This window comes from Amblyraja radiata, chromosome 32 (genome assembly GCF_010909765.2).
Source record: "Amblyraja radiata isolate CabotCenter1 chromosome 32, sAmbRad1.1.pri, whole genome shotgun sequence".
In the NCBI taxonomy this organism is placed as follows: domain Eukaryota; kingdom Metazoa; phylum Chordata; class Chondrichthyes; order Rajiformes; family Rajidae; genus Amblyraja; species Amblyraja radiata.
In genome coordinates this window covers 10,037,997-10,061,029 of record NC_045987.1, presented here as the reverse complement: position 1 = coordinate 10,061,029, position 23,033 = coordinate 10,037,997, and the positions used below count along the sequence as shown (strand labels likewise).

At 38.9% G+C, this 23,033-nt stretch overlaps 1 protein-coding gene across 2 annotated transcripts in view; it reads left to right on the top strand.

Annotated features, from left to right (window-relative positions):
- The window catches only part of col27a1 (collagen type XXVII alpha 1 chain), a 323,681-nt gene that overhangs the window by 109,240 nt on the left and 191,408 nt on the right, over positions 1–23,033 (top strand). For both annotated transcript variants that reach the window (XM_033048904.1, XM_033048906.1), the window contains exons 10-12: positions 2,568–2,612; positions 10,561–10,614; positions 14,522–14,566. In XM_033048904.1, coding sequence (XP_032904795.1) covers positions 2,568–2,612; positions 10,561–10,614; positions 14,522–14,566 — 144 coding nt within the window. The remainder of the gene's footprint in view (positions 1–2,567; positions 2,613–10,560; positions 10,615–14,521; positions 14,567–23,033) is intronic.

Here is a 23,033-nt window from a genome sequence, read left to right as displayed (position 1 = left end):
CCAAAGATCCGTAGAAAAGCTAATCACACCTGGAATAACTGTTGCAGTGTAACGGATAAAATAAAAGAGATGTTGCATTTCCTGTGGGAAAGTGCTGTGAGAAAGTGAGTATAGGTGGAAGACAGACCAGGGAGAGTCAGAGATAAATGTCCCTTCAGAAGTGGAGGGGAGTGGAAGATATCTCTGTTGGTATAATATTATTGAAGGTGCACTTTCCAGTTAGGCCTCGCCTCAATCCTAACATTTCCCCCGTTTCAGTGACTATGTTCATTAAGGGAAGATTTTCTAGTCTTTCCTCAATTAACATAATCTCTGAAACAAATGGTATCTTACTTCAATGAACATAGTCAATGAAACAAATGGAAAAGAAATGGGCTTTTCGGGTAGTAAAAGATAGCTTTCCATATCACATCAATAAACAATTTGTATTCTTGTCTGCTTATTGAAATATCATGTCAAGTAGCAAAGATCTTTGTATTTCATTATTTTCTAACGTAATTTGCATGAAATTCTTAGTGATATGTGAAATCATACGTATTTGCTCGAGAAGAATCATTTTTATGTAATGAGCTTGCAATTTGATTTCTTTTAGAGCAAATGTCACCCTCCATAGCATAAGAATAGTAGTTCTTTTGGACGATTTTTACAGTATGCTATACAATCCGATCACCATTTAATATGGTCAACTGTTCTTATATTTGTTTTGGGGAATTAGCTGAGTGTGTAAGCGTGTAATACAATAACAGATGCAAAGATCCAAAAAGATAGAATGCAGATTATAGATTCTGAATACAATAATGGATTTTCCCTCACCAGTTGTGTTAGTGCAACAATGATTCACTCCCTTTTTAATCACTTATTGTTCATATTTGGTGGTATGGTATTACTGCTGACAAATGCTTTTGTTTAATCGTGAAATTTATAGTTTACAGGCGTGCTGCTATGGAAAGAAAGACCTTTCAGAAATATCAGTGAGAACTTTTGTGTTTCAACCATTGTGGAAATAGGAGCTTCCATTATAAATGTCTCAAATTATACAAAAAAGAAAACTCAAATGAAATAAAGCGTTCCTAGTCCATCAATCCGTCCTTCCATTTGTACAACCGATTCAATAAGAAATATGTTCGCCTGAAGGATTTCCCACCTTATTCTCCAGAGGTAATCCCATAAAACTCCAGCGTTCATATTCATAAGCTCATTATCAGCCTTGATTTGTTGATCATCTCACTCTTTCCATTCCCAGCAGTAGAGGGCCACCATGCCTTGAGGAATATGTAATTATTCCATTCTCCATACATAAATTATTTATTAAACCTTTTAAAGATAATCGTATTCTTAACTACAGTATATTTGCTGTGATTCCATTCCACATATTGCATCAGGTTTCCTGATAATCAGTGAGCTGTCTGAGCTGACCAGTTGCAATTTCTTCCATGCTGTTTATTCTGGTATGGCCCTGGGGATATCTTCTTTTGGGAAACTGACTCCCAGCTGATTTTGAGACCCAGCATAGTGTAGGATCTACGCAAGTTTGAGGAGCTGGGTCTGCCTCCAAAAAGGCTTTAACTGCAGGTGAGGACCCACTGCTGGCTCACTACCTTTGCAAACTGTCACTATTGCAGGATTTATGAATGTCTCTGATAAAACATCAGACTATTTTATGTATAAACTAATATTTTTAATTATCTTTAAAATTTGAAAAATTATATTACTAAAAACACTTTCACACTTAAAAACAAGTGATTGTATTTCAAATAACTAAATTAATCAAATATAAAAGTATACATACAATGGACAGCTTCTTTGGTCAAAATAATGCCACCAGTGTCACTGTACTTGCACTAGTTTAAGGGGGCGGATTTCTCAGCTCAAGAATTGGACCATTGGACTCTATGGGGAGTTCTCTTGTACAGCCGAGGTGTCATTAGACTAAATTTCAATAAAGTGAAAGATGGACTTTTAAAACCCGTAAAGCAGTTTTGGCTTATTCCAGGGTTTGTTCCTGCAGATTATGGGTGGTCGGCTGTGCTTGATAGTCCTGTAAGTGCTTACAGTCAGCATCATGGAATAAATCTGAGGGCTCTTCAGTGCAAGATCTGTCCCATTCATTCACCAAAGAAGAAAATTATTTCTGGCTCTCAGCACTTGCATCCAGATAACTTTTGTCCTTTATTATCTTTTTCTTTCCTCATAATACGTTAAATAGTGGAAGAGGTTAAATTCCTGCCCTGGACACTCCGCTCTCTAATACTATCAACCCCATGACAAGGTTTCCCTTCCCCAAGGACTCTGGTGTACTTGGCTTAATCCAGGGTTTGTTCCTAGGGCTCGTGGGTGACAACCTTCTGCTGTTTGAAAACCTATTCCTGCCCACACATTAGACTTCTGACTGCTTCATTGTGGGGCTGATCTTGAATGCTGAGATCTCTCTCAGGGTGGTGATGGAATGAACGTATTCCTGCTTATCCTGCCACCTGCCTCCACCCACTTTGCCTACCTACATACAGATCTCATAACAGTTTAAAAATAGAGCTATTGTTTCTGAAATGTATTTTTTACGTTGACAGGGTTTACCAGGACCAGTAGGAAAACGTGGACCTAAAGGAATAAGGGTAAGTGACTATGTGAAATCCATCTATTGGTTTTCCATGGTCTTGCTAAATGAGCGCTAAAACTATTTGATTGGTTAACTGGATTTGTTGTGTTAACAGGATAATACTAACCCAAGGGCATTCAATGACCTTGTATAGAAACATTAATCCAAATTGAGTAAAAAAACACATCGATGTGGAAACATTATTTTAAAAGTTATATCTGGGCTATGTGTGGTATTAACTGAGGTTTCCAAACTATTTTTGGTATTAAACGTTATCTCTACAATAGATGAAACAAAAACATCATCAATTGGCAGGTTTTTTTTTTTACAAATCTATTGACCCAATTGCACTCATGATACACACTATCCCACTATCACCATATCATTCATATTTATTTCCTGGAAGCAATAAGATTTTATGAAAAAACACTGCAAACTTACACAACCTGCATAGTCATAAACACTACTTCTAGAGGCAATCTTCAAAATTAATTATATCAATAAAACATTCTCATTTTTGCCATTCTCGGTACATTGATGAGGTTACCATGCTGTTTAACTAGGACACTTTCACAGGGGAAATATCTCTTTAAGATAAGTTGACATTACATTAAGAATTTTCTGTCTTGACTTTCTTAGTTCCACTGATTTAAATATGGCAAATTACATTCCTGATGCATCAGTTTGATTTTCACAATGTGAAAAAGTTCTAGCCGTAGATTTTATTCAGTCATTATCAAATTGTCTTTGTCGAGGATTAATGCCCAGATATTTTGTTGGCATTAAGTAATTTAGCATTAAATCAGGCAATACCTGGTTCAGTACCAAATTAGTTAATGCCAATAAAATATCTGATTCGTGCATATGGCCTCTAGCTTCTTCCTGTCTTCCTCATTGCAATATGTGAATGACAGTGAGGGTCAGGTTGTTCCATGCACTGCAGTTGGTTTGTGATTCTCTATGGAAACCATTGGAGTAAAAATGTGTACATTGCAGCTTATTGTTTGTGAACTTGCAATGGGATTTTCTGGCCACTAAACAACTAGATTCACTTTCATTTTCACAGTCAATGCAAGTTACTGTCTCCCTTGTCACCTTAAATATATTATGAAGAAGCTGTGAATTGAGGGAACTCATCTACATGTTTGCACTTGCATGTCTTTTCTAAGCAGATGACTGACTTCTGTCCAAGAAGTAAAGTTATTTTCATCTCAAACTGTTTAATTTTCTCACTGAAAAAAGAAATCTCAACTGGATCCAATCCAGAATTACTTGCCTACAGTATGTTGTGCGTTTATACCGTGTGGCCTCTGCCCAGTGGGTGGAAATTTTTTTTCAAAGAACATCTCTTCCATCTTTGCATTTTGATGGTACACATCATTCTTAATATCTCTGCCAACTGTACCCATTTTGTGACCTGTCTGAAACTATTCAGTAGGAGCGAGAGGCAGAGTTGACCTTTCAACAGAAATGCTCTGTTTGCAATTTTACATATATGTTCTTTTTCCTGTTGTATGATATTGTGCGTGGGGGATTTGTGCATATGGAATTAATGCACTGCAACAAAATCCTCTTCATTCCATACCTTCTTCAGAGAGGTTTGTGCTGACAATGTGCTGACAATTAGTGGTCTAACAATCGTTGTAATTACTTACTTTCATCTGTGAGTCACCTGAAACATTCTCTGTCCATTCCCTCTACAGATGATACCTGACCCACTGAGTTCCTCGAGCACTTTGTGTTTTGCTCAAATTCCAGTACCTGCAGTACTTGTATCTCTGCTACTTCCTTATCTCTGTTTTGTTCTGCTACTGTAAAATTGCATGAATTTCAGAAATGTTTCATTCATCAATCTTGTTCTGATCAGCATGACACATCGTTTTTTCTATTATTGCTCCTTCATTTTATTTTTCACTATATTGGTTAGAACAGGGTTGTTCATTCAATGACATGGATTGTTGCATAGAATTTGACTTTTCTAATCTCAAGGCTAATTTACTTTTGAGAAATGCAAAGGATGTGAGTAGAATGTTCTAGAATTTTCACAGCTATCAATTACATGGCACATGAAATGGCACATGGCACTGCTCACACAAGCAGGAAATCCTCCAGCTCAGTTAAGAGTTACTTTACAGGAAACTTTTAAAACAAATGCTCATCAACTATACAGTACATATAGTGGCCAAAATAATGATTGCATATTAAATTTTTTCTGATTTAATTCAGAAACCCTAGGCAATTCATATTTGGTCACTCTAAAAAGCAGAATGTTACCGTTTATTTTCCGAAGTTGCAGTTTCAGGCAGTGAAGAGGAACATATACAAAGAAAATCTGTATTGACATGCTCATTCTTCAAAGGACAGGTATCCTTGACCCACTGTAGAAAATCCTGCTGCTCCATTAGGATTATCAGAGGATAGGTTCAGTGAGATATTTATCCCTCTGGGGATTGTATGGTTGAAACAAATTGAAGCAATGAAGATGTAGCTTACATTGTATATTAACAGAAGGAGCATTAGGAAATTATTTACGTGTAATATTCCTAACACTGAGTTGCACTATCTAATTATTTGGACATTACTTGTGACTTTTGTCTGGGTTACGGCACGAAAAATACAACAATCTGTAAGTAATGCAAGGTTTGTAATCCACTTTAAAATGTTAATTGGAAGGAACCTTTAAATATTCCTACTTAATCTTCTTCATGAACTATTATTGGCTGCACTTGGTGCTGAAATATTTTGATATTGTGCACTTTTCTTGTCCACATCCAGGAACATGCAGGGCAAGATAGTCTTAAAACCAAACAGCTAGGTACAGAGTAGTGCCAAAGGCTTCACGCATTATAAATGGGACATCAGGGTGGGCCAAATCTTTGCTGACATTTGGAAGTATTGAAAATGAAATACTTGTTGAAACATTTCGGAAAATATAAAGAAAATAAATTATCTGCAATAATTATTAACATTACTGCAAACACAATTGAAGAATTGTAAACTTTTCATATTATTCTTCCTCACTGTTCTAAAATCTGTATTGAAATGAATGAGTTCACAGATCTTTTGCCAGGTCTAATCTGCCACGGGATCTGCAAGTAGATTCCCCCAAAATAAATTCTGGGGAATTCCAGCAAACACCCACTTCATCACTAGAGTTCATGCGGAATGCAGCAGCAGAGCACAGGCAGGAAATCAACACAGGAGCTCAGCCAAGAAGTTACTGGGACTTATGAGGATGAATGCCAACAGTTCTATGTAGAACTGCTGGCAAAACCATCAGAATCTGGCCTATGACTGCATTTTCCATGGTTAAAGTTCAGAATCAGCAGAATATTCATATTAACTGTACTTGAGATTCAGAATTTTTGTGGATATTACCTAATTCTTAGGTTAAAATTATAGTTCAATTCTCGGAAGAAAAGTTTACAAATAAACAAGTTGGTGTTATAGTTGTATATATGCTAATACACGTTGTTCTCTAAAATGACTCATTTAAACCTTATTACCTCCATTGTAAATGCTGCCAGTGTTTAACAAGTTTAGGAAGCAACTTTGATGTATGTGATATGCTGAGAACAGGTTAAATAGATTAATGGGGTGTTAGAGCAGACAATACTTCTTGTTTATCACAGCCTTAGCTGTGCGAGTGGGAGGATAACAATTAGATTTACAGACAAAATGACCAGTTCTGACAGAAACAGGGAAAATAAATTATATAAAGATGGAGAATTTGATATTGAGTCTGTGGCATTGTTACTCAAGCTTGTATAGGGCTTAGTTTTGACAATGGAGAAGGCCATAGACAAATAGGTTAGAGCAGGAGTAGGATTGAGAATTGAGAGTAGTCGCAGAGAACAGGAAGCCCGTGGGTCACCCAATCTGCAATTGTTTTCACCAAGATAGAGGAATAGTGCTTGTGAAAAGACTATAAAGTCCAACACTTGAACAATTAATCTCTTTTACTGGTTAATTTGTATGGATGGAACTTTGATTTGTTATCCTGAATCTTAATTGGGTAATCCAGGATATAAGAAGCATTTGTGATATTTTTCAAACTTCAGGCCATCCTTCTGAATCACAATGAACTGTTCCAAATATGCCAGTTTTAATCACTCAACATCCATGCAATAGCACAGGATAGGATTTGTCTTATAAATCTGCAATAAGTTAAGTATTCACACACAGTGAAGTAACAGAAACCGATGAAACCAAATGAGATAATAGTGGATGGATTTCATTCTTAACTGGTTTTAGCACAGTGACAGATCAGAAAAAGGATAAATAATTTAATTTTGCTGTATACGCAATTAAAAATAAATGTTTCTTTCAAATACATGAATACATACTAAATTGTCAAATGATTGTTCACTTGATTGCAGAGTTCAGGTGTTTCCTCCGTTCTGAATCACTGTTTTATTTTTGGACAACAAGACCTTTCACAGTTAGGTGTTGCTGAAGTTTTTTTGGCAATTTGAAAAGTGAACTGTTGACAATATGAGCTTGGGCATGCAATTCTGCAATGAAAACAACGTCCTATTAGAGACTGTTTGGTTTGAATTTTCAGAACTGGCAGCTTGGAAAGAATGCTGATTGAATATTATTGTTAGTTTATTGAGATGAATGTGCAAGGATATGTTAGGCTGGATTAGCTGAATGTAATATTTTGTTGAGCTGAATATTTGTGGGCATATTACATGATGACATAAGAACTTTGAGAATTGTTAGAATGTTTGTCAATGTTAAGATGAAGAGACCAATGTTCACAGAAACAATTTACAAAGAATGGCATAGAAATTATGACTTAGAAATAACTCGTTTAGTCTAATCAAAATACAAAGTGTTGGAGGAACTGAGCAGGACCCGTTTCTATTGCATACAATTCTATGATTGTAAGAAGTGACCCACTAGAAGTTTATTGACTTTGCATCAGTGAAAATTGGTAGAAAACACAACAATGCTTAAATACTTACAACAATATTCACATACCACACCAATTTTATACAAATACCTCGCACTTCAAAGACATTAATAAATGTTGAACTTTGTATGTTATATACATTTATTGCAACACATTTATTGACTTGCTTGCTACTGAGCTGTAAGCCATTGCAGATGGAAGATGCATCCACCCGCTCACTTGTTTGTAGGTAAGGTGCTGATGTATACTTGTTCACCTGATGTAGTGTCAGTAGCCAACAAAATACTCATGGATAATCCTTGTAATTGCCTAATTTCCACCACATTCAATTACTGTACCTCCCTGCTTTATAACATGGGGAAGGTTTAAATGTGTGCCATTGACCTGCACACTTTCCTCATTGTGAGTGTACTCCTTATTTCAGATACACAAGAAATATTAAATATCCATACCCCAGTAGTGGAACGATTGCATTCTGGAGAGAAGAACATCATAACATAATGTTCACATCTACCAGTAGATTCTAGCACTTCAATGATGATAGAATGTGTCTTAAAGGTATATCAAGAATGAAGCGAGGGGACAGGATTACTGGTGTGCTAGCTCACCAGAGGTTGGTAGCATTGATATTTTAATGAACTCAATTATATATTATGAAGGGGCAGCATATTATTAGTTGAGATGTCTATGGGCAAGAGCTGAACCTGCATAAACCTCCATTCAGAATCTAGAGTCCTTATTTTCTAGCATAAGAATAGAGGCAGCTGCTGTCAATTCTCGAAGCAACTATAGAATGATATTTGAAGGCAGAGTCACCATTACATCTCAGCCAGGAGGCACCCAATGTATGAACTTGACAGAGTTAACCCTTCACGTGGTTCAGTGTGCACAAAAGTACCCTCTTTTAGAATGAAGCAATTACGAATCTATCACTGCCACCTCAACAGTGACCAAATGTAGTTATTCATGGCAAGATGGTGCAATCCAAAGTTGAGCCATTTAGGCTCGTGGTTGCCCTCAAAACTAGCTGCACCTTCCCGCAGTTTCCACCATGGCGCACTGCACATGAGGTATAGGTAGGTAGAAGCAGAAAGAATGCAGAAATATGATTATTAACCCTTTGTCTTGATTTGATATAGAAATACAGAGTGCAGAATTACAATAGCACTATGGTTACAGAGAAAGTGCAGATGAAAAAAAAGTGCAAGATCCACAATGGTGTCAATTGGAAAATTGGAACTACACACTAGTTTATTGATTTGCAGAGAAGAAGCTGTTCCTGAATCTGGTGGTATATGCTTATAAGCTTTTATGTATCTTCTGCCCATCGAGAGAGGGGAGAAGAGGGAATGACCAGGGTGAGATAGATCCTTGATTATGTTTTCTGATGATGGGAAGTTTTCATGAATTTCAGCCTTCCTATTTGAAAAATGGCACATGTTGTAGGCATTGCATCAGTGTTGGACTGCAATGAAAGTTCAGACGAGTGCATAGCAATGGTATTCAGTGCTATTTCATATACAATGAGCTGTAACCTTGTTTAATGTGTTTAAAACTGCATTTGCAGAAACAGTCTTTGAAGCTGTTGAGAACATTTTCCATAACCTTGACTTAAGTCTTAAAGACAGTGGGAAAACTTCATAATGCAAGGACTTCAGTCGAGTACACTGCATCGAGAGCACCATAGTAATTCACAATATATTGATGTTGGAAGATAGGGTAGAGGTAATACCAAAGGGAAATAATGAAATAGTTGTTCATTGCCAGGCATAAAGTATGGTGTAATGGTAACTTCCCATTTATCATTCTATGTCCAAATAGTAGTTATATTGCAGTCTGGCATGAACTGATTTTCTGTAACCTAAGCTGGTAGAATGTGGTCCACAATTGAACCTTAGTCTACAAAATACCTCTGAAAGAGTGGGGCCTGCTGTCACTGCAGACTTTGTTTTTTTTTCTACTTTGTCAATTGTTGCTGTGCAGTGTTTAGACTGTGCTTTTATACAATAAAAAGCAAAATATTTAAATTCTGAAAATCTGAAATAAAAATAAATACTGGATATACTCACCAGTATTTGCAGACAGAAGTATTGATTGATAGATTCAATTAATACAGCATGGAAACAGGCCCTTTGGCCCACTGATTCTACACCGACCATTGATCACCCATTCACACAGGTCATAAAATCATAAATACATACAATACAGGAACAGGCACGTTCAGCACAATTCTCTTTGCAGGATGTGATGCCGTTCTACACAAATCTAATTTAGGCTGCATTAGGGCTATATCACCTTACACTTTTCCTGTCCATCTACCTGTCAAACATCTTTTAAATGTATTTGTTTCTGCCTCCACCATTTTTTTCTGAATGTTTGTCCTATCTCGACACTTCAGAGTTTTATAAAATATTGCTAAATCACCTCTCTTCCAATTAAACCAAATTCACGTGTTTATATTTCCTTGTACCCAACAGCACAATGGAATGGAGAAGATGAATGTTTGCTGTATTGCATAATTTGGAAAGATTATTTTTATGAACAATGCTGGAATTAAAATATTTGTGGTTACATATAAAATAACATTGTTCAGATTCTTTTACCCATTTTTTTATGTCATGTTGTTGTTGAGAAGAAACAGTTGCACAATTTGATAGGGAAATCAAATATCTGCTTTTTATAATTATATTATTCTACATTCCATTGCTAGATGTACCTTGTTTAACTAGCCCAATGGTAAATGTCACGAATGAAATATCATGGTTTTGCTTTAATCAAGTTATTAAACCCTCTAGCATAGATCGTACGGTAGGCTTTTCATATTTTTGTTTCTAGAAGCAGTGTGCATCAGACAGCTTGATCCCTGGTGTGAGGGTATGTGCCCTTGGACTACATCGTGGAAGCCAGCACCATGCAGTCCATGGGCATATACACTTGCCTCAAGGCTTTGTTCATCACCTCGCTGCATCGTTGGAACCAGATAAATCACTGACATCCCTGAATTACTACAAGATCCACTGATGGCACTTCTCTCCTCTTTCTACAGGGCTTCATAGGCCCACCAGGTTTAATGGGGCTTTCGGGGGCAAATGGAAAGCAAGTAAGTCTTTCTCTCTTTCATTTTCTCTCTCAATTTCTGTAACATTTAAACATAAATAAACAAGTGATATTCACAATCTGATTTTTTTTTTTTAACTAGCACATATGTTGGAAAAAATATTTCCAAGCTTTCTGAAATGAAACTAATTTGCAATCTGTTATTGTGACTACTCATGAACAGCACAACTGCTTTCAGTTGCATTTTTTTTCTCGCTTGGTGCTTCACCATGGTAAACATTCCGTGTGTTGCTTCCCTATTACTTAATGTAAATTAATACCTCCACCAAATTGGAATAGGATCAGAAAATAAGCAAGCATAAAATATGAGATGTTTAACTGAATGCTAGGTTTACTTCTCTGATAGACTACATGTAAATTCCATCAACACATGTACTTTTGGCTCAGTCACAGACAGGTAAGATCATTTTACCAAACCTAATCCTTCTAAGATGATTCCCAGGCATCGGTTTAAGGGCATACCTAGAATTAATTGTTGCCTAGGTTTCTCTTGCTTTCCACTTAATGAGGATAACACTTTTCCTGTTCCACCATATCTTTCCTCACTCAGTGAATCTGGGGTTCTTTACTACTATTTTCCAAATTAGTCTGACAGTGGTATTGGAATATAACAAAAGTAATATGTACATCAAACTTTTTCCATTTGTATATCACTTTGTATGTCGCAAACATCCACTGCAAGAGTGTAACTTAAGACAATTTGACTGCCCCCGGATAAGGAGATGCTAGGGCAGAAGATTAAACATTTGGTGAATGAAGAGATTTTAAGGAGGTTCTTAAAGGAGAAAATATAGATTTTCCAGCAGGGGAGAGATTTCCAGAATTAAGACATGGTATTTGAAGGCATGTAGGTATCAAAAGCTCAGCAACTAAATTTGGTGGCAATCAAGAGGCCAGCATTTGAGCAGGGCAAATATCTCTGAGGACTATAGAATTTCAAATTACAGAGGTAGTGAGAGAAGAGAACATGTACAGATTTGAAAACATGGATATGTAATTAAACATTGAGGTGCTATTCAATCAGGAGTAGGTCAGCATGCAGATGGGTATTTGGTAAATAAGATGATGCAAGTTAGGGTGCAGACAGTAAAGATAAGACCCTGCATATGTGAATATGGTGCACAAGTGCTATGAAGTAATTTTTAACCATTGTCCAGTATGTTCTTACAATTAGAAGGTAGACACAAAATGCTGGAGTAACTCAGTGGGTCAGGCAGCATCTCTGGAAAGAAGGAATGGGTGACGTTGACACCTGGAGCAGCGGGTACAGAAGATGAGGTTGGAGGAGGTGCAAGTCAACCTCAATCCTCCAACATTTTTGCCATCTCCAACGGGGTCCCACTACTGGCCACATCTTCCCATCTCCACCTCTTTCTGCTTTCCGCAGAGACCGTTCCCTCCGAAACTCCCTAGTCAACTCGTCCCTCCCCTCCCAAACCACTCCCTCCCCAGGTACTTTCCCCTGCAACCTGTCCCTTTACCTCCCCCCTCAACTCCATCCAAGGACCCAAACAGTCTTTCCAGGTGAGGCAGAGGTGCACTTGCACCTCCTCCAACCTCATCTACTGTATCCGCTGCTCCAGGTGTCAACTTCTCTACATCGGCGAGACCAAGCGCAGGCTCGGTGATCGTTTCGCTGAACACCTCTGCTCAGTCCGTCTTCATCTACATGGTCTCCCGGTGACTCAGCACTTCAACTCCCCCTCCCATTCCCAATCTGAACATTCTGTCCTGGGCCGCCTCCTTTGTTAGAGTGAGGCCCAGTGCAAATTGGAGGAACAGCACCTCATATTGTGCTTGTGTAGTTTACACCCCAGCGGTATGAACATTGACTTCTCTAACTTCAGATAGCCCTTGCTTTCTCTCTCCATCCCCTCCCCCTTCCCAGTTCTCCCACTAGTCTTAAGGGGCTGTCCCACTGCGGCAACCTAATTCGCGAGTTAGGAGTGTCTTCGACCTTCAAGCTCGAGGGCACTCGCCTGGAAAAGCTCAAGCTGGATCGACTGTCCGCGTTGAAACCGCGAGCAGGATCGACACACACACACATACACACGCACACACACACACAACCCCCCACACCCCCACCCCCCACTGCAAAGGCTGGGGCCAGGGAAAACGGGGGAGCGCTGTCTGAAATTCACACCCGCGATGAAGAGGAAGGTAAAAGACAGCTGCACAGTGTACAATAAGTCCTTTAGAGAGCACGGGGGGGAGAGATGGAGAGAGAAGGGGCGGAGAAGGAGTGGAGACACTTTTAAGAAGTATAATAAAGTTTAGCGGGCATTTTACGTACTGGTCGGTCTTCCTTGGTCCTGAAAACTCCAATGAGCCAATCAAAATGCCTGGTCAGCGAAGGAGATTGCCTACGGCTGCCCTCGACTGCCTGCAACTAAATAGCGACCCCACTCCACTACACTAGGAGTTAAAAAGAACCATGCCGACCAAATTTTACTCATGGAAAAATTTTCAACATGTTGAAAATATTTCCGCGACCTAGCTGAGGCCGCGAGTATGCGGGAACTTCCCTCGAGCATGAAGGGGAGTTCCAGTGACCTCATAGGACCTCCTAGGACCATGTGTCGACCATGCTGCGAGTTTGAGTCGAGGGCAAACTCTTCTGAACTCGCGGATTAGGTCGCCGCAGTGGGACAGCCCCTTTACTGTCTCCGATTACATTCGATCTTTGTCCTGCCTCCTCCCCTGACATCAGTCTGAAGAAGGGTCTCGACCCGAAACGTCACCCATTCTTTTTCTCCAGCGATGCTGCCTCACCCGCTGAGTTACTCCAGCATTTTGTGTTTATGTTCTTACAATTGACTGACCAACAATATGTTAACCATGGTCAAACAAAATTACCATATCAATGAAAATCTGCAATAAAAAACAGAAACTGCCACAAATACAGTAAAACTGATTCAGCCTCTAGCTCACCAGATGATGTTTGCCACACTCCCTTCTGACTCATGGGGAAAGTCTACAAATCCGGCATCACCAAGGTCCCAAGTTTGGTAGATTATGTGTATTACACTGCATTTGTTTTCTCAAGAAGTTGTATAAAGCCACCTGGGGGTTATTATAGTTTAATTCATGGAGTTTGGTGCAAACCATGGCCACTGAGCATTTGTGCTTGTGGTTTACAGCATTACATTTTTTCAGCAAAATATTGAATTTGTTACTTCCTGTTTATCCATTCTTGATGACATATCGCTTATCGATATGATAGTTCTGAATTTCTTTGTTACAGGTGCAAGAAATGTTCTGTAAATAGATTAACACTTGTATCTAGGTGGTTCATAAAGGTATATTCCAATATACTAAACTTATAAGAAGAAAGATAATTCATTGAATTTTAAAACAAAAACAGTAAATTCTGGAAATACTCAGAAAGTCAGGCAACATGTGTGGGAAGAGAAACAAAATAAACCTTGTGTCAGAACTGAATGTGGCTCTTTCTCTTATCACAGGTGTGGCCTGGTCCGTTGAGTATTTCCAGCATTTTCTGTTTTGTACTAGATTTCTAGCATCTGCAATTCTTTTTTCCAATTTTCTCTGAACTTTGAACTGTTTATATTGCATTTCATGTCACAGCTAACACAGATAATAACTGTAACCGTATATTTGATTGAAAATATTTTGCAAATATGTTTGATATAGAAATGTTTTTAATGGTTTACAGATTTTCATCAGGATGTTGGTGACATGCACCAAAACTGCTGATTTTTGAAGAATGTAATCATAGAGTGTATAGCGCACTCTGCCTGTGATACCATGCACTGGTATCTCATGGTTCCATGAAAAATAAGAAGGCCTTGACTCTTGATAAACATGCATTGGTAGCTGCCAACACATCTTACATTTTGCACTCTGATTTTTATTTCTCATCTTTGCAGGGCATGCCAGGAGAACCAGGGAAGAGGGGCAAGATGGGTAGGCCGGTAAAGATTTTCTCCATTTTTCTCAGCTGTTTTATCTGATGTACAAAAGATCTAAGACAACAATTAAAATATAAAATAACATTTACAGAATAAATTAAGAATGAAAGAAGCAAGGAAAATTGTATTGAGAAATTACTTATGGTTGTTTTATGTCAATGTTCCATGACCTTTTAATATTTCAAAATCGAATAATTTCTTCCTCAAGGTACAAAGTATCAATTACTATGACTAATCTTATAATTCTAAGACAAGCTTCTCAGGTCAAATTAATGATGTAATTACAGTACCAAGTTAATTATATTGACTGTGGGGCTGAACACTGTTTTAACATATGCAAACTTTTGGCACATATCCTTTATAAACGAAACTACAGGAGTTAGAGATAAGCTGATATAAAACATGACTCTATAGTACTTTACAAAGCAGCCCTTTGTAGGAATAAAACCCTAACAAGAAACCAAGGAAATGTTATGAGTTCCAATTGTAAAGCTGTGTAAAGGCGCACTTGCATTTGCAAATATATATTTTTCTTGGATAAGGAATATGGTAGAATGGAAATTCAACTTCTGGAATGCAATGAATGGATCAGGACTTTTACATAATAGGAATGGAATATTATACATCTGAGCTGTAGAATAGGAATTGAACATTGAAAGACATGCTTTGTTCAAGTTTTTGTTTATATAGATTTGAATTTAATGCAAAAAGTCATAAAATCTTAATTATGAGAATTGTCAATGATTATTTCCAGTTTCTAAACTGAAACATGCATTCCATATTCATTTCATTCTTGATGTGTTTCTAATCAAAACGAGCCCAGGTAAATTAAACAATATTGTTATCCAGCATTAAATGTATAATGGGGTGAAGTCACCTTGGGGATTAGTGCAAAATAGCAACAGTGAATTGGCAGTCATTTGCTTTGCAAGAAAAACTGAGCAGGCTGCCAATACTTGGGCACTGAACAGCTTTATAACTAATTGACAAATTCAGCAACAGAAGAAAACATCCATGGCTTTAAATAACTGCTGGCCACTGTTCTTCAATTAACAATTTGATTAATTATGTAAGCACCAAAAGAGATCTGTGATTTCAATTGTCTACTTGTCAATTGATTAATGTTGTATTCAGTTGATGACATGCTTGTGTATTTAAGAATTTGGACAAAGTGTAATGAAACCTGTCCATTCCCACCAGAAGGTGCAAAAACAAGCTGTTCCAATTTGGGAACATGGTCAATATTGTTGGCAGGGACTGATTTGGACAAAAGTTATTAACTTAACATAAATGCTTGTGGTTACTCTGGGTGTAATATGATTAATACAATTAATATTTTTCAATATATTGCACTATTTGATTTCATTGCATCCAAAGCTATATCTTGAAACTGGTAGACTCTCACACCTCTAGTTCCTATATTGGATCATTCTTTTGACTTAATCCCAATCCAATTTAGACTGCTTTCCGGAAAGTCATCACTATAGTGGGAACAGCACATTCTTCCATTTCCCTTTCCTTGTTGAGCTTTGGTAGAGTACAAGGCACGGCTTAAGCTTCACCATCCAGGTGCAGGGAATGTACTCTGTGCTCCTTATGCTCACATTTTGGTGCCTGATAAGCTCATGAAAAGGTTAAAACACAAAATTCTGATGCAGGCAAATAAAACAACACAAGGGCCAAAAGTATTTTGAGCCTTATAAACCCGTAAGGTGCAAATTTACGAATGGTTCTGTAGGAGAAAGCAAAGACTAATAGCCAACTTAATCAAGACCCTTGATAAAAGATTCTCCACGGTGGGCTGCTCTGTGAGGTTAAGATCGTATGAGATCCAGGGAGTGCTAGCTAACTGGATACAGAATTGGCTTCATGGAAGGAAGCAGAGGGTGATGGTGGAAGATTGTTTTTTCAGATTGGAAGCCTGTGACCAGTGGTGTGCCTCAGAAATTGGTGCTGGGCACATTGCTATTTGTGGTTTATCAACAATTAGAATGAGAATGTACAAGGCATGATTAATAAGTTTGCAGATGATCCTAAAATAGGTGGTAGAATTGAAGATGGTTATCAAATACGACGACAGGACCTTGATCAGCTAGGCAAGTGGGCTGAGGATTGATGGAGTTTAATGCAGATAAGTGTGAGGCATTGTCATTTGGAAAGTCAAGCTAGGGCAGGATCTTCACAATGAATGGTATGGCCCTGGAAAGTGTTGTCGAGCAGATGAATCTAGGAGTACAGGTACATAGTTCCCTGAAAGTGTTGGACAGGAATACAGGGCTTCATTGGACGGTGTTCAGGGTATCGAGTATAACATTTGGGCTGTTATGTTCCAGTTGTACAAGATGTTGGTGAGGCCACGTTTGGGTACTGTGTTCAATTTTAGTCACCCTGCTATAGGAAGGATGTCATTAGGCTGGAAAGAGTGCAGAGATTTATGTTGCCAGGGCTTGAAGCCCTGAGCTATAGGGAAAGGTTGGGCAGGCTGGGACTTTATTCCTTGGAGCGCAGGAGACTGAGAGGTGGTCTTATGGAGATGTATAAAATCATGAGGGGAATGGATAAGGTGAATGCAGATGTTTTCCCAGTATAGGGGAATCAAGAACCAGATTACTTGGATTGAAGGTGAAATGGACAAGATTTAATAGGAACCTGAGGGGGATTTTTTATCACTCAGAAGGTGGTAGGTAAATGGAATGGGCTGCCAGATGAGGTAACTGTGGCAAGTACTATAATAACATTTAAAAGACATGGACAGATACATGGATAATTAAAAAAAAGGCTTGGAGGGATATGGGCCAAATCCAGGCAAATTGGACAAGCTTAGATGCAGCATCTTGGTCATCATGGATGAATTGACCAAAGGGCCTGCTTCCATGCTGAATGACCTTGCGACTAGATAACTGGAGCTTTAATGATTTGGTCCCTTGCCTTTCAAGGTGAATATCAATTACTTGGAGTTAAATATGGAATCATGTTTTAGAAATTGGCAGAAGGAAGCAGTTTGGTTGAAAGTGAAGATGCAGCTGCTGGAAGATATTAGTGGTCAGATTAGGTCTATGTTAAAAAGACCAAATGGATTTCAGTGTGGAGATTATGTGTGTCTGGTGGATAACAAAGCAAAGGAATACAAAATAAATGATAGGATACTTGGTTACAGGTAGTATCTCAGATATATAATTACTCAAACACAAGGAGATTTTGATGTCTTGAAATGCATTTTCATAGTTCCCTGAAGGTAGCAGGACAGACATACAAGGTGGCTAAGGTTACTAGCTGATGTGCTTGGAGTGCTGATAGAAATGCTTAGAAGGATAATTAGGGTACGGTTCAAGTGCTGTGTATCGTTCTGGACACCATGCTCCAAGAAGGAAATATTTGGGTATCTGGATTCTACTTCTAATTATTTGGAAAATTCCAAGCTCAACACCTCTTTTTGTTTAGGAAGTAACTCATCCCTTCCCTCCCAAACCACCCCCTCCCCAGGTACTTTCCCCTGCAACCACAGGAGACGCATTACCTGTCCTTATACCTCCTCCCTTGACCCAGTCCAAGGATCGCAACATTCTTTTCAGGTGAAGCAGGGGTTCACTTGTACCTCCTCCAACCTCATCTACTGTATCCGCTGTTCAGGGTGCAGACTACTATATATCGGTGAGACCAAGCGCAGGCTCGCGATTGTTTCGCTTAACACCTCCGCTCAGCTGCCTAAACCGACCTGATCTCCTGGTTGCTCAACACTTTAACTCCCCCTCCCATACCCACACTGACCTTTCTGTCCTGGGCCACCTCTATTGTCAGAGTGAGGTCCAGCGCAAATTGGAGGAACAACACCTCATATTTCGCTTGGGTAGCTTAGACCCCAGCAGTATGACTATTAACTTCTTTAATGTCAAGTAACCCCTACTTTCCCTGTCTCTCCATCCCTCCCCCTTCCTGTCTGACTGTCCTTGATTACATTTTATCTCTGTTTGCTTTGTTGTTTACTTCTAGCTAACAATGATCTATTCTACATTTTCCTTGATCTCCACCCCCTTTGATGTCTCGTTCTCACACCTTACACTTCCTTATCTCTGTATCTCACCCTCCCCTGATACTCAGTCTGAAGAAGGGTCTCAACCTGAAATGTCACCCATTCCTTCTCTCCAGCCTGTCCCACTGAGTTATACCGCCATTTTGTGTCTAACCTCTTTTTGTTTCTCTAAGCTTCCACAGTATCCTTCAGTTACTACTTTCTGGTTTTGTTAAAACCAGACTGATATCATTTTGAAAATAGTATGGAAATGCATCCCGTGACCTTCTGCCTTTGTGTGCCAGATATCCATCTTCTTTACCATAATTTTACTTTCAAATTTTCTGATGCTTCACCATTGCTAATTCTGATCAAATTTGATGGTGACATTGGGACACAGTGACCAAAAGCAGTAAATGCTTTAAGCCCCTATCCCACTTTCATGACCTAATTCACGACCGCTGCCGAGTTTGCCCTTGACTCATACTTGCAGCATGGTCGCCACAAGGTCGTAGGAGGTCTTCCTCATGCTCGTGAGTGGTCTCCGCGTACTCGTGGCATCAAGTAGGTCGCGGCGCTTTTTCTAGCCTAATAAAAAATGTCCACGAGTAAAAAAAAAAACGTTGTCATGGAAAAAATCGATACTTTTTACTCGTAGGTAGGTCGTAGGTAGGTCGTAGTAGGTCGTGATGCTAGTCGTAGGTGGTCGGAGGCAGTCGAAGATAATAGTTCCGGGGTGATAAAAAGGTCAGTAGAAAAAAAGGTTATTTAAACAGCAGAACCTCACCTCTGTCACTCCAAGGCATGTTGATTCATAGCTGGAGAGTTTTTTGGAGAGGAGACTTGTGTTTTAGAGATGGCACCAAAAAGGCAGCAGCGCAGGGGGAGGGCACAACCCTAAAAAAAAAACGGCCATGCAGGTGTTGCCCACCCAAGAGGAGGAGTGGCAGGAGGTGATGCCACAGGAGGTGATAGTGCTGGAGGAGGTAGCCCTGCAAGAGAGACCCCTGGAGGAGACCAGGGTGGTAACATATGTCCCCGCCACCATCCCATCCTTCATTGCCTCATTTGAAGCCAGCAAAGCAGCCCTTTCTCCTGTGTCTGACACAGCATCACAGGCAGATGCCCCATTGGTGGTGAGGGAGGGCTGGAGCAAGGTTATGCCCTACACCTTCACCAGGCAGCAGGAGGAATGGTTCCAGCAGAATGCCATCCTGTACGAAAAGGAAAATGAGGGGTACAGGGACAGGGACAAGAATGGAATGCATGCCATCCACTGCCCCACATGTGTGTTTAAAGTTCCATCTTTTGTCAAAGCCCAGCGCCACTCTCTTCCAGTCATCTGGTCCCCTGGGACAGTCCATCATATCATCTCCATTCACCCATTGAGACCTCTTCTTGTGCTTCCTCTTCACCCTTGCTCTTCCCCTTCTGCCTTTCTTAAAAGGCTGCTGAAGCAAAAGGGCTACTGCAAACAGCAGTAAAACGTACATGGTCGAAGCCAGTCCTCGACACAGTAGAAGGAGGTCGAAGGAGGTCTTCTTCATAGTCGTGGGAGGTCTTCAACTTAGTCGTAGGAGGTCGTAGACATAGTCGTGGAAGGTCGTAGGAGGTCGTGGGTTACGTGGCCGTGAATTTTTTTTTAGGTCGTTTAAGGTCGTCAGAGGTCGCAATTTAGGTTGTGAAAGTGGGACGGGGGCTTTACTGCCTTTGCAATTAACTATTAATTGATTTTTGTTGAGACGGAAAATTGAGATCATTTGTGGTAATCCAATTTTTGCCCCACAACTAAACACAAGTGCACATTATATCCAGAGCTTTCTGGTCAATGTACTTAGTGCTGTCTTTATACCTAGGCTTTCAGAGAAGCGATGGTCCATTGTTTAATTGTTGGTTACTGTACAATGAATTAGTGCCTTAATGTTCTGCTAACATAAGACTCAAATACTGTCATTTACAATAGTCAGTGGTAATGCACAGTTGATAGGTATATCCGATTACCACACCAAAATGGCTAAATGCCTTTGTTTCTGACACTACAGAAATTATCTAATTGGTCATGAAAAACATTTCAAATTAAACAAATTGTTAAAATCATCTGATTGCTTTAAGTTCAAGTTCAAGTGAGTTTATTGTCATGTGTCCCTGTATAGGACAATGAAATTCTTGCTTTGCTTCAGCACACAGAACATAGTAGGCATTTACTACAAAACAGATAAGTGTGTCAATATACCATAATATAAATATATACACACATGAATAAATACTGATAAAGTGCAAATAACAGATAATGGGTTATTAATGATCAGAGTTTTGTCCAAGCCAGGTTTAATAGCCTGATGGATGTGGGGAAGTAGCTATTCCTGAACCTGGTTGTTGCAGTCTTCAGGCTCCTGTACCTTCTACCTGAAGGTAGCAGGGAGACGAATGTGTGGCCAGAATGGTGTGGGTCTTTGATGATACTGCAAGCCTTTTTGAGGCAGCGACTGCGATAAATCCCCACGATGGAAGGAAGGTCAGAGCCGATGATGGACTGGGCAGTGTTTACTACTTTTTGTAGTCTTTTCCTCTCCAGAGCGCTCAAATTGCCGAAATTGCCACGATGCAACCAGTCAGCATGCTCTCTACTGTGCGCCTGTAGAAGTTAGAGAGAGTCCTCCTTGTGTAAAATACAATACACCATTTGTTACTTGTATTTTTTGTGTGGTGGACATTATTTATATGTAATCATGAACATTGAATATTAACTGATTGCTCCATCATATGGTACATCTCAGTTGAGTGAAATTCAGTTCTTAACTAATGATTTAATGTAATGAGAATAAGGTAGCTTTATTATTATCTCTCTCTTTCTGTAAACCAAATCTTTTTGTCCTGGCACCAGCTTCATACCAGCTTCATTAATACCCAAAGCGAGGCCAGGGACTAGAACTGGTATCTTTAGAAAGATGTGGCTACATACCACACAATTTTGCCATCATTATAAAATGTCTGGAAACAGCTATTTGACCTTCAGATCTTCAGTAAAGGTGCTTTCTGCTCAAAATCTTTGAACTTTCTGTTAAACCATCATTAGTTTGCATGAATGGGTTCTTTTCTTTGTTCTTTAATGTAAGAATAAGATAAATTCATACATACAATACCGTCTTTCTCCCACATATGTCTCTGGAGTTGGACATTATGCAGACATTTTCACTTCAAGGAGATATTGGCAGAAGTTCTTTTATTTTATCTGCACAAGGAGCATTTTCAAACAGACCTTGAATTTGTTGTATAAATTTGGTCCTCACCCAGGGAGAATTCAATCCTATTTTTGGATGAAAATAAGACAGGTGGAAGAATGCCAGTACTTCCTGGACTCTTTTCCTGGCAGCCGAATGTTACTCTTTCCTCTATTCAGCCTGTGCCACAGTGAATTAAATACCAAACAGGAAGAGGCAAAGATGGAATAATGAAAAAGCCATAAATGGAGGAGAGTATTAAAAATTGTATAAATAATCAGGTTGAAGCAAGTAACAAAAACATTAAAAGTTAAAAGTGACATGAGAATATTTCATTCTGAGAAAGAAAATGCATTAAATATTGGGCAATTAATGAATTGGAAATGAAATTAAAGTCTTTAAATATTCAGCAAAGAATTTCCTTTGAAATGTACAAAGGCTTAATTTGGAGCCGAGTCCTTATTGCAATCCTAATCCAAGTATAGCAGAGAACAAAAACGAATATGAAATAAATATTGAGACCATCTGATTTACATAAAATCAGATAACACCTGAAATAGAGAGGTCATTTTGTGATTCTACACACAAAATATGGTGCCACACTACATGGTGTGCAGATTGGAGAATTAAGGATAACATCTAACTCGTGCTCCATTTGAATGTTGCTTCCATTCAGAATTCATAGAATTTCCCCAAAATGTCTTTTGCTTTAAATAGACTTGCGAATTGGGTTTTCCCAGTTTTTTCCATTTAGGCAAATATAATCATTTTCCATCACCTACAGTACATGATAAAAAATAAACCAAGCAGACAAAGTCTTAGACATACCTTGAGTGGTATGGCTGAAGAAGGGTTTCGGCCCGAAACGTCGCCTATTTCCTTCGCTCCATAGATGCTGCTGCACCCGCTGAGTTTCTCCAGCATTTTTGTGTACCCTAAAGTCTTAGACATATTTTGTTGACTCCAATAATGATTATTAATTAATAAAATTGCAAATCAATGTTTCTATTTAACAAACACATCTGCCTTACTAGATCTTGAAAGTACTGGCCCCCCCAGTTTGTGAACATATAAATTAAAGACTCCCCTACATATAAATGAGCTCCCATTACATTATTAAATTCAAAAATTCAATGAATATACAAATGATTGTTCTCACAAGCATCCCAGAATTAGTTTTTATTCACTCTCCACTTTACGTAATGGTTAGTTCTTACCAGTTTTAAGTGCTTTTGATGCC